Source organism: Syngnathoides biaculeatus, chromosome 4 (assembly GCF_019802595.1).
Source record: "Syngnathoides biaculeatus isolate LvHL_M chromosome 4, ASM1980259v1, whole genome shotgun sequence".
In the NCBI taxonomy this organism is placed as follows: Eukaryota; Metazoa; Chordata; class Actinopteri; order Syngnathiformes; family Syngnathidae; genus Syngnathoides; species Syngnathoides biaculeatus.
In genome coordinates, this window is record NC_084643.1 from 9,193,800 (window position 1) to 9,206,969 (window position 13,170).

Sequence of the window (13,170 nt, forward strand, 5' to 3'; positions counted from 1 at the left end):
AAGTGCATCTGCTTCGCAGATAATTCTTAGTTGACAATTCACAAGATGATGAATAATGATTTCTTTTTCTGAAATTTTTAAGTAAAACATTACAGAATTCACTGTGTAAAATAATGGTGATAATGTTGAAACTATAAAACATTGTCATGCATTCTTATTTATCCATTCATTCATTTTCTACTCTAATGCAGGTGGCTGGAGTGAATGCCATCTGTTCTTCCGTGTAGAGTAGCATCAGACTCTATTCTGATTGGATAATGCAGGAGCCTACCCAGGTCGTGGGGTCAAGAAGAAAACTTTCCTCCTTTTAATCAAGCGGGGAGCTTTTGACAAAGAAAAAGGCAAAAAGAAAGATGAACAGTACCGTCCATTTCAGCATCATGGATCGAGGAAGTCGTCGTAATGGAGAGAGCAGGTTCTGTGGTGTTTCTAATATCCAATGATATAAGACTTGTCTGTCCTCTTCCTCTGTCAGGAAGAACTGTTCACAATTGTACCATCATGATAACAAATCAAGTGGAGGAAACAAGTGAAGGACATAAATGCACCCACCCCCACCCCACCTGCATGTTTTTGGAGTACCCCGACAAACCCAGACAAGCACAGGGAGAGCATGCAAAGATTCAAAACCTGAACCTCAGAACTCCGAGGCAGATGTGCAGCTATGCTTTAACCCTCCAGTAACACACAAACAACTTGTGTGACACACACACTGACACAGTCTGGCTCTGCAAAGCCTCAGCGAGAGCGGAAATGTTTTGTATCCCGAAATCTTTACTCGGCGTCGCGTGTGCATGTGTGGTATCAGTGGAAGTGCCAGATTGTATGACGCCTTGCAGCAGGAATTGCAAACTGAGTGTACGACCATGTGCGTGCTGGAGGCGTGGCTGGAGGGCCTCCAAACAAATTTATAGTATGCTTGCATTAAAAAAAAAAAAAAAAAAAAAAAAAAAAACACTGAGGCTACTATGCTCCAGCAACAAACACACTCGCCCTCTGCTGTTTGCTGCTTCCTCCTCCCCTCTGGCAGCTAGTACTGGGAGGGAGAGCGGTGAAGAGGAAGAGGGAGGGAGGGATGGAAGGAGAGAGCAGGACGAAGGGAGGGAGGCCAGACCACCCTGCTCTCATGGCAGGCCTGAGTGTTTACATTGCCGTGGCTCACTCTGTAATACATCTGGCATTCTGAGGCCACTCTCTCCAGCCAGGAATGGGGGGAGTGCAGGAGGGGTAAAAGAGAGAGAGAGAGAGAGAGAGAGAGAGAGACCTTTCTGGCAGAGAGACGGAGAGAGATCGGGAGGGAAGGAGGGTAATTCTCTCCACAGTCTCCTGTACTCAGTCATTCGTAGGGCTCGCTCTTTTTGAATAAGCGCGCCCGCGAGAATGTAAAATGTAAACAGAGCAGCTTGGAGGCATCTCTCAGGGTGTCATTTGTGAATGAGTGTGTGAACACCAAATATCATGCACACACACGCACAAAACAGGCACTGTACTAAAATAAAAAATAAAAATAAAGACAGAGATTAACGTATACTGTCAAAGATCCAAAGTCGACATGGACTGAAGTCATCAAATTTGGAGTTTTCTGGGAAAATGTGCCTCAAAAGTCAGATGACTGCAAATCTTTTTCTTTAGCTTTTTTCATGATGCCATCACAGAAGGGTACCAGGGAAGACAAGTAGGAAATTTGATAACCGTAGAACCTGAAACCTAACTTATTTAGACACAGAGGAAAGGGTCTGACTGCTAAATACTATATAAGCAATGCACTTAATTACAGTCTTTCTGTTACTGGTAATAGTGTGTAGCTGAAAGCGTAATGGCTCAGGATAATCCATTAACGTAACTGAAAAAGACCATTTTACCAACAGAAAGGATCATCTTTCAGTAGTTTCACTTACCGGAGATTTATAACACAAAAACAAAGTTCCCTTAATAACTGCATAAAAGTCATTCATGTCAAAAGGATTTTTGCAAGATGAATACCGAAGAGAACCAGATCATTAATTGTAGATTACTATAAAATGTGTCTGGTTTCTAATCACAATATTAGCACGATGGTTATGATTGCATACAAAGCAATTTAATCCAGCAGATGCAGAAGTAATTGGACTTTTGATTACATTTCCTGGGTGAGTAGTTGTACTTTATTTCAATTTCATTATACAGAGGTTAACATCTCTTTACACCTGCATGGCAGATATATTGCATCCATTACCGCTAATTCACACTGGAGTTGCAGGCATGCTAGAGTCCATCTCAGCTGACTTTGGACGAGAGCCGGGGTACACCTTGGACTGGTCGCCGGTCAATAACGGGGCAAATATAAACCGACAACCATTCACATCCACGGGGAATTGAATTTTGAGTTTTCAATTAACCTATCAAGCATGTTTTTGCAATGGGGATGAAACTGCAGTACCTGTAAATACCTACGCAGTTATGAGGAGAACACGCTAACACCACACAGGCGATGTCGGATTTGAAATCCGATCCTTAGAACTGTGAGGTAGATGTGCTAACATATCGTCCACTGTGCCGCCTCAACATATACCATAAAAACGTTAAATAAAACAATGACTCGAGGCTAAATATTTCTGTGATGGCAAAAAATGAACCCACTAGACATTATTTAGTTAGCTTTGAAATGAGGAAAAACTTGGAGATCAACCAGGAATGGTCGGTATTCAACTTTAGAGGTTCTACTCTAGCTTTTTATGAGTAATGTACACAAAGCAGCTTTCAAAATAGAGTGAGGTAGTTTGAAAATGAAATTGTACCACAGCCTCAATGTTTCCTCACACTAAATCCCTCATCAGCTAGTCTGTATTTTTCATCAACTCATAAAGTTTAACACAACAACGCTGGAATGTTATTCCTTTCTACGACGCTTTAGTCCACTTGCTGGTCGACACGAACTTTGTCTCTGTTTGGGTGGCAAAGAAAGTACTTTGTATGAATCCCACCAACCCGCAAAAAAAGTGCAACAATTAATAAGAGAATGCTAGATGTCATGTGCAAAAATAGCAAGAGCATGGGATATGTGGCCATGTTTGAATTGCTGCCGAATGAGAGTGGCTGGAGATGGAGCATGGAAAAGAGGGGAAAAAAAGATGAATAGAGGAGAAAATAGCAGAGTAAGCCTTGTCCAAGTAGACCAAAATTCCAACTCTGCTTATGTGACTGTGTGTGTGCGCTCCCATGCGCATAAAAAACAGGATCATCCGTAAGTGTACGCTACAATCTCCCCCTCCTCATCCTCAAGAAAGGATGTCTTCCGGGCACACATCCCTCTGGCCCCCCCACTGAGCTTACAAGCACAACAGCAAAATGAGCACTAACGCTGTCAAGTCAGCTCTCAATCACAATCAATGCAAAACAGATGCAAACGTTTAAGCCAGGGAAAGACCTGTTGTCCTACCAATTTTTACTGGAATAAAAAAATGAACCTCAAGGTGTGAATATTAAGAGTGTAGTTCTCCCCTAATATTCAAACCCACATAACTTTAGCTTTGACCACAAAAATCGTTAAAAAAAAAAAAATCACAGGCTTGAATTGCAGGCATTCTTCTAAGACGTCAGCTCAGTGAGCATCGAAAGAATTATATGCGCGAGTGTGTCTAGATTTTCTTTTTTGAATTTTTGTTTCTTTTGTTTATGTTGGCAACCAATGAACATCAACTGTGTTACATAAACACAAAGTCTATTAAAGCAGATTAATCAGAGCTCAAATGTCAAAATTGACCCTTATTTTGCAAACAAACAAATCACAAATAGGTTTAATAACACTTTTAACCTGCCCACATTCCAAAATCACAGTTGATGTACGAATTCATTTATGGTTCAGAGACTGCGTCTTTTGTGGCTCTGTATTATTTTATACTTACACAAAAACATATCAATTGCCTTGTTATTTTGGTGTCCAAAATTTAGTGCTCACTGCGAAAACGGAGTTCCAGCCAGACCTATTTGACAAGTGATGATGATTTTGATGTTTTGCGATTGCTTATAAGAATAGCTCACCCATGGACCATTGCTCCTTGAGGACACCATCTTGGCCTAACCACCCCTCGTGCCCCCTTCTTGACACCTTTGTAACAATTGTAAGCAGTCTGGCTTTTTCGCTACCATGGACGATGACCGCTGACTTTCAATGCTTTGACACCGGACGCAAAGAGAACTTTTGCCTCTGCGGTTTGGCAGCCAGTGCGCCTAATAAAATTGTGTGCACCACGCAGCTGTTCAATGTGGACGCACCGGGATTGTCAGACGTTGATTTTTTTTTTTTCCCCAATATCTGGAACAATCAGCGTTACAGCTGTCACGAGTCAACGTTCAGTGATTTTTGCAACAAAATACAGACATTCCGTAACACTTGGAAGCTCTGGCTATACGTGATTAGTTTTATATGAAACAACAGAAAGGTTTATCTGCACTGTCCGATACCGATACAGGTATTAATTTCACAGTGGTTGAATTTTTGGATAAAATATAACGGATCGATTTCAAGACATTCAAACGTTTTGAATCTTATCGTTCCATATTAACCAATATAGTCTTTGAATAAAATCGGCAACCACGAATCGTAACAATCTAATAATTGCTAAAACATATCAATGCACAACTAATTTACACACAATAACACATGTTCAGAAGAAGAGAAAAACTGTCACAGAAAAGTAGACGACACCACCAATCATTAGTAGCTGCGTTGAAAGAGAAACAGAAACTTACATTCATTTTGACTTTTGATGGTACACGAGGTCTATTCAAGGGCAACCAACATAAGAAGACAATGCAAATGAAGACAAAAAAAAAGCCAAAACAACAACAAAAAAAACAACATTATTAAATTAAACCAGGGATGGCAGCGGACCACTTCAAGTAAGAAGAAGTAAGCGACTGTGTGAGGAAATATTACTACAGGTGTCCTGTCAATTTTTCCTATACCTTGTGATAGTCTCAAGGAGAAGTCTTGTATTTCCCTTTCCTCTGTTTATTTTGTAGTTAATACTTATACCATGTGAAGAGAAAAAAAAAAAAAGGTTTTGTTTTTGCAATCTACAGCCCTCCCTCAAAAAAATAATCGGAGAAAACGCAAATACGTGGGGATTCATTATACAGAACTTGCTTTCAGCAAGCCCCAATTTGACACCCGTGCATCACAAAGGTGGACAGTTTTGACTATGGGGAAATTATTGGTAAATGGTAACAATATTTTTTTAATAAATGCTTTATCCAAAATAAAGCTTTATTAAAATTACATGCTAATATTCAGTGCCCTCTGCTGGAGGGAAAATACTAGTCTTCTAGAATAAAAAAAGGAGGCCTTTTCTTATGACCGGGTTCTGTTCCTGCGGTCGTGTGGTGACAAATTTGTACACAAGTGGGAAAGAGTCAAAGTCAATCACACAGGTAATGTGTCGAAGTTATAGTTCATGTATGACAACAATAACTAAGCACGACATCTTATTTCGTCGTATTTGGCAAAATACTAAAACCGAGGCCCCCCTGTAATGATACGTCAAATGACATCACACTCTACAACTGATACACACACTTACATGTAGGACACAAACAATGAAGGGTGACAGCTGCAAAGTTTACTCATTTCAAGAGCCCCCCCCCCCCCCCCCCCCAAGACCACCACCACCCTCCCCTTCAATCATTTCAAAGTGTCCTCCACCCTCCTTCCCTCTGCTGTGAGTCTTCACTCTGCACCCAGGCCACAGGGTGAGTATCAGGTGAGCTTTTAAATAGCAGGGGCCTCAACGAGATGACCTCAGGATCCCAAGGGTCTACCCCTGTGGCCCCTGGCCTCTACACTACACCCCATTCCCCAGCTCCACGGCTGTAGCTTAGAAGAAAAAGCTTCATGCTCTTGTCCAGCCCATCTTTTGTGGTCATGTGAGCATAGGTCATGGTCATATGACCCCAAAATAACGTTACACTTGGCTTTTTTAACATTGAATTTCTTTACATCTACTCCCCAAAACGTTAAAGCTGGCTAAAGCATGAACCTAAAGCTACACCCAAACCACAGCGGTACACCCTCCGTTTAAACTCCGACCTCTGTGGGAAGCGCTCGCTTCAATTGGTCCATTTGCAAAATCTCTCCTCGCTGTAACCCCTCTCTACTCCGGACCCCACCCGACCGACGTCGCCTAACTTGAGCCACGTCCTGGGCAGTCATCGAACACGTGAGGGCCCACACTAGAGGAAAGCCAATGTTTATGTGATACTGTTTTAATTAGGGGCAGGTGGTGCCACTATTTTCTTTACAATTTGCCCTGTGTTTGCCTGGACCCAGAATGCTGAGGGATGGCTCCGTTTTCCATTTAGCAGCCGTGTGGAGCTCTTAAAACTAGGAAAAAAAGAAGAGGGGTCTTATTCCTACTCCCTGCTGCAACATCGTGGCTTAATAGTGGATAATCAGACAATCCCCATCTGCAACGTGAAACTCAGAAGTTGAGCAGAAAGCCAAGTCAGCTGTAGGTCGAGGGCAAACAACAATACTACAACTTCCTGTTCCAGCAAATGACTTCCTGTGAGTGCCACAGTTGGCATAAACATGGCATTTATCCACACTGATGAGGCGGGGGGAAAGGGTGGAATTGAAAAAAAAAAAAAAAGAGAGAGAGAGCAAGCGAGAGGTCCTCTGCAAAATATTTGGCTCTGAGGTTTGACACATTCACCTCTTTGTGTAAGCAATTCTCTCCATCCACATCAGTCTCTGTCACTTTGTCTAATAAACACAACTTCCTGTGTCAGAGTCCTTATAAACACTGCTATGAGTGAGGAGACCGTCTCGCTTTAAAAAAAAAAAAAAGTTCAATTACTGTGACTTCCAGATACTTTGTAATTAATTAAAATATACCTTTACAAGTCACTGCTAATACTCTTTCAGTCGACTTTCATGCACTTTTCTGTATAAACAGAGTTACTCTCTCAAAATATTCATCTCTTGGAATTTTTTTATAGGCAGCACACTGAAGCGACTGGTCAGAGCGTCTGCCTCACAGTTCTAAGGACCGAGGGTTCAAATCCCAGCCCCGCCTGCATGTTCTCCCCATGCCCGTGGGGTTTTTCTCCAGGGACTGCGGTTTCCTCCCACATGCCAAAAACATGCATTGATGGGAGACCTGAATTGCCCCAAGGTGTGATTATGAGTGTGAAGGGTTGTTTGTCTCTATGTGCTCTGTGACACTAGCAACCGGTTCAGGGTGCACCCAACCTCCTGCCCGAAGATACCTGGGATAGGCTCTAAAACTCCAGTGACCCTTGTGAGGATGAGCGGCTCAGATAATGGATGGATGGATGGATCTTTTTTTTAAATCCAGAAATACTGATTTTTCTAGCTATGGATATACACAACTAAGCACCAGAACATGATGAGAGAGGACAGAAAAGAGCAGAACAGCACAAGATCTAGGACACTGCTACTAATGAGTGGTGCAGTAGAATGTTTTTTATAGAGTAAAAAAAAAAAAAAAAACAAGAACCTGTGAATTGATATATAAATATAATCCGTTTTATTAGAATTGGTCCCAGGACAACCAATTAACACCAATTGTGTGTGTGTGTGGAACTTATGAATGAATGAAAACCAGATCACATGCATGAAGGTTGGGCTCGAACCCCTCCACCAGCAACGAGGGGCCAAGCCAAGAAAAGAAAGCCCATGCTGCAGGAAACCCAGCCAGAGGTACAAATACCTACTTACTGCTCAGGACCCAAGGCACTCCCCTAGCCAAACCGAAGCTCTCTAACCAGTCCCAAAGCATGCGACATAGGTACCGGACCACCGGCCCCAACGCTCAATTCTCAGTACTCAGCCCAGACTTGGCCTCATAATGGTTGTAGCAGTCCCACAGAGGAGCCTGAATGAGATGTGAATGTGCCCAATGTCCGAGTGAAAAGTGTGAGTAATAGAAATGTGGAGAATGTGTGAAGTAAGATGCTAAACTCCTGCAGGCCTGCCCTGACCGACTGGCGGCTCCCCCGCCAACAACAAGAACCATTCCCCAGTGACCCGAACAGGGCATCGAGGGCAGGGCCGTTCAAGGCAGGAGGCGCTGGGACCCTACCCTGGGCTTCAAGTCAGCCCAAGCAAGAGAGGGGGGATGACCACAGCGAAGCATGAAAGTCACCCTATGGGGCATGTACACGAGTCTAAAATGAGAAAACATGATTTTTATTCATTTGATTTTTGATTATATTTACATGACACATTATATTACATTACATTTATGGATGAGATTCTTTCACTGGCAAACAGCAATCAAACTTCAAGGTTCACCATTTTAATGAAAGGTGACCAGTTTTTAGTCATCCTTTAAATTTGTGCTTAGCAGGGATATTTTCCAAGTGTTAATTACTCTATGACGTGTTTTTGCCATTGGTCAGTATAGGTTGAGATCAATTGGAATCATAGAGTTCCAAATTGAGGAGAGATTCTGTGGAACTAGTGACTAGCAGCATATATGCAATATTCTGGCAACAATAACGCTGAAACTAAAAAAGTAGTCCCTCTATGTTGAGGCGGGTGCATGTGCATCCACGGCCCACACAGCTTCCAGGCGGGGTCGATCGTGGGTCGGCTGTGGAGGGCAGCTCCAAATGAAACATAAACAGCCGCTTTATACGCTCATTCCCACTCTTTTTACTCTCGGACAACTCAGCCAGGACACCCCCCCCCCCCCCCCCCAAATCACCACCACCATCACGCCAATGCACGGAGTTCCACGGTCCAGGCAGAACTAATCTATCCCTCAGCTGTGTAGTCTAATCTAAACAAACACATCTCTCCCAACCAACATCTGGAACCCCTCACGTACAGGACCTCGGAAACCACTGAGTCCTGGTCTTTGTGTGATTGTGTGAGTACAGTAAAAGTTGATCATGTACACATCTAGCGGTTGTTATAGTGTACGTAACTGATGCTCAACAAATCAAACACAATAAAACAAAACTTGGATGAGTTGATCTCATACGGCGTAAAGTCAAAGCTAACAACTGAAGTACACACCACTTTGCTGCCATTGCTGTTCCACGTCAAGTTCTGGAGCTGTCTTTCGTGTGTGTAATTGAAATGTTAATGCCAACAAAGCAACATTTTTTCCATCAACATGATGCGAAGACCCTTTCTAAAAACACAGATTGACAATTCACAGTGCACAAAATCCCGCCACTTCGACTTCATACATTTTTTTATTTTACAATGTTTCGGACATGTTTGCTGTTCACCAATGAATTATGGTTAAGCAATGGAGTTGGGATATCCGCACAGGTGACACTCTGATTTCAAAATTAACTCGGCACATTACACTTAAAAAAAAAAACAGTCCACTCTTGTTAGCTAGACTGATATAGGCTTCATGTTAGTCCTATTTGTGGTGCAGCAAGATTAGTCAGAAAAGCTAACAAGACAAGCAAGGTGTTTTTAATTCTTAACAGTGAGACAAGGAAATTAAGTTAAATGGTCATAACTATGCATGAAGTCCTTGGTTTATGATGGCGTTCCATCAGCCGCCTTTAGAACATACAGTAGGTTGGAACATGCATCGGCCTTAGTCTACCACTAACCAATGGTAACGCAGTGGTGAAGTCGCAGTCAGAGTAAGTATTTGGTCTAAAAACTCTCCAAGACTTAGATCAGCCAAAAAACAATAACCGATCAACGTTGGAGCAATGATTATTTAGATGACCATTTACTGTAAAGTATATACTTGTGTCTGTATCCTGTCTATCTTCTAAAATAACTTCAGGTCATGTATTTGAATCATTCAGGTCAAACCAACATTTCAACGTGACGTAAATTATGGGTGCTAACTTACTGTAATTAAATTACTTCACACACCAAAACTTTACAGCGTGGTCCAAAAGAATGCTGGTAAAACTGTTAGTGCTATAACTAGCTTGCTAGGCAATATTACGTGTTGTAGCCTGCTGGTGAGTCGTATCGTATTAAAAGTACACGAACATCCCTCAAACAAACTTTGAATTAAAGTCGTCTCTTGACCACCATCACACGTTTTTCTCCATTTTCTTCTTATAACGGACACAACACGATCGATTGTTGTTTGATTGTTGTTGTCGTGGCCTTGGTAACGAGTTTATCTGGTCCGGTTTGTGTTGACAAAAAAAAGCCCAGTAAAAAATAAAGTAAAGTAAAAGATAGGCTGCAGTGGTATTAGAATACAAGATTTTATTGCAGTAGTCTGACATGAAAGAGCAAATTTGCCTAATCCGGGCATCACATTTTGTCTGTCCCACAGTGCCGACATGTTTTTTTTTTTTTTTTTTAAATGACTGATAAAAGGTATTTAGAGTACTGCGTCAAAAGGTATGCGACAAGGCCAGTGTTTGGATTCAAATATCCCGTACACAATGGGGAGGCAGCGTAAACGTCTTTTGCAGAGCTGCTCAATGACATCATTGATCAAATTGACAAATTATGACATTAAAGCTGATCAGCATGAAATGCTAATTATCAGACGATATCGATCAGGCCACTCTACTGGATCAGTGTAAAGGGTATTTGAGACCATAAATATAAACAGTAAAAATTTAAAACATCAAGTACAGAGCTGAGTGTACCTTGTTTGCGCAAACTAGTTCATTACGTGCCCTCTCTATCAGTCTAGATTTTCTTAAAAATCGAGGCAGCCTTGTAACTTTATACCTTTTTTCCCTTTTCTATCTGGTAATGGACACTTGTTCTACTTTTGAACCTGATTTTCCTTGGCATTAAGGTCCATTTCTGAATTGTTGGGCTGCCAACATGTGCAGATTTGATGATAATACAGGCTCCAGTACACTATTGGTAGTAGTAGGGAGCTCTAAAGGTCGTCCTAAAAAGTGAGAGAAACACTACGGGTCACCAACTTGACTGTCCTTTAGTTGAAAGTAACGGAACCAATGCTGCAGAATTGCCAACTGCAAATCCAAAGCTCCAATGTTATTGTCATCATAATTCCAAAACCCTTGTTGTGTAATGTGTATGGGGCAGAAAAAAAATGTACTCTACCATTCATGAATGGGTTAGACGACTGTGCTGGAATGTGGATCAAAGGAAAGTGAAAGAAAAAAAAAAAAAACAGTCGCTGAAATTCCCCCCCCCCGACCTCTCCAACAAACACCACCCATGCGCAACCTTTTTTCTTTTCCTTCCCACTAAATCTTTCATTGTGTATATTTTGTCTTCGGGTAACAACAAGCGAGAGCTTTATGATCTGCCTCACAAACAGGAGTTCCTGTCCTCACTCATCCAGCTTCTCCCTCTCTCTCTCTCTCTCTCTCTCTCTCTTATTTCCCCCCTCCCTTCCTCTTGAAGCCGGAGGCAAATCTTTTTGGAAAGTTGAGAGCTGTCCAAAACGGGACCACACACACAGTCTGTGAGCATTCAACTGTTGGGGGCAGGCACACACACTCAAAGACACACACACACTCGCACACAAAATGGCGGCTTTGGTAAAAAAAAGGGAGGAAAAAAAAAACATCCTCTACCCCAAAAGCTGCTTATGAACTTAATTACAACTTTAGTGTATTTGCAGAAACAGGGAGGACGTTTTGCTTATTGCGTTTATTCCAAACGATGGAGTCAACAACAATAAACAACCGCCCCCAAGTGTGGCTTTATTTGGTACGTTCTGCCATATCCCTCAACCCCCCTCCCAAAAAAAAAAAGACAAAAGCAAGAAGATCTTACCTTCCACCCAAAGCTTCTCCACATCCGTCTCCAAATTAGCTGCCCGTAAGCCCACCGCGAACGCTCCGAAAATCATGAGGCCCACCACCAAAAACTTTCCGCAGTTCTTTTGTATGTAGCAGCCCAGCCTGAATAAAAGTCTCTGGAACTTTGCTCTCAGCCAGAGCGGCGCTTTTCTCCCGGTTGCCTTCCCCTAAAGGGACAAAAAAAGAAGGGCAACCAAGAACAAGCGTTATGGTCCAATTCATCATGCACATATGAAAATTATCTTCACAGGTGAGTCATGCACAATTTCGACTGCCTTTGCCTTTCATGTTGTTCTGAGTTGAGAGAATCCCTTGGGATTAAAAGTACCCATCTACAAGGCATCCTCGGTTCACGGCGGTAAGGAAAACCCAAATTTATAAATCAGCTAAATCAGTCTATCTCGTCTACAATAAGCCGAACCGAAGATAGCCAAGTCATAATCAAAGGAAATATTGAATGAAAAACACTTCCAGGCCATAGAGAAAACAATTGAAATGAACAACAGGAAGCAGAGCGGTCACGAAGTTAGCGTTCTCTTGGGCTAAGTGACCGTGGACGAACTGTTTTATGGCGCCGTGCAAACCTTGAAATCTCATATGTCGAGACTGTCATAAAACAAGGATGATCGTGCTGTTTTCAAGCTGGTTCAGGACTCTCGTTCCACTTTTGGGACCTATTTTCCTTGGAATTTTAGGTCGGTTTCAGAAAAGTCCAACGACAAAGCTTCGAGTTCGGGAGCCTTTGTACAGAAGAATCCCAAAAAGGAGCACAATGTGTTCCGTGTCACTGGTTGACTTCCAAGTTGTCCCAATGTCCGGTAGCGTAGCGTGAAGACTAAAATTCCAGTTGTGTAAAGTGAATACTACTGTCTTTATCGTAAAAACTTTATAAACTCTCCAGGGCGCTGTTTTAAGTAATGCTTCTTAACTGTCATACAGGTGCAAGCAGAAGTCAACGATTGCAAAAATGAAGAGAAATCAAAGTAAAACTACTCATTCTCTGAAGACCGAAATGGAGAGTTAAGCCACGCCGTTTGCAGAGTGACACGACCCTCTTAGTGCAGTTTGAAAACATGTCGCTTAATAAATGTTGCATCGTAGATAATAAGATTATTGAGCATCTGCTTGGTGAAGGTACTTTGTATAAATAACTGATATTTGATTGAATTGCTCAAAATGAGCAGTCGGAATTCAATTTACTGCTCTGTGGTTATCGTCACTGGTACCCTTCCTTCCTTGGTGGCGCCACGAAACGGACAAAACAAGACAATACACAGATGAAAAGATCAACACACGAGCGGTTAATCCGCAGACGCTCACTAAAACGCTTTACCGTTTGACTTTTGAGGCATAAATTCTGGTTAAAGTCTACTTTTGTGGGGTTCAGCTTAGGGGGTCCCACCTTATTTAAGACACTGACGGATAATTCAAGATGAG

The 13,170-nt window shown here is 42.1% G+C and overlaps 1 protein-coding gene across 3 annotated transcripts in view; it reads right to left on the minus strand.

Moving 5' to 3' along the window:
• Positions 1–13,170, minus strand: part of ptch1 (patched 1) — a 66,262-nt gene that overhangs the window by 51,218 nt on the left and 1,874 nt on the right. For all 3 annotated transcript variants that reach the window (XM_061817641.1, XM_061817642.1, XM_061817643.1), the window contains exon 3: positions 11,708–11,900. In XM_061817641.1, the coding sequence (XP_061673625.1) occupies positions 11,708–11,900 (193 nt within the window). The remainder of the gene's footprint in view (positions 1–11,707; positions 11,901–13,170) is intronic.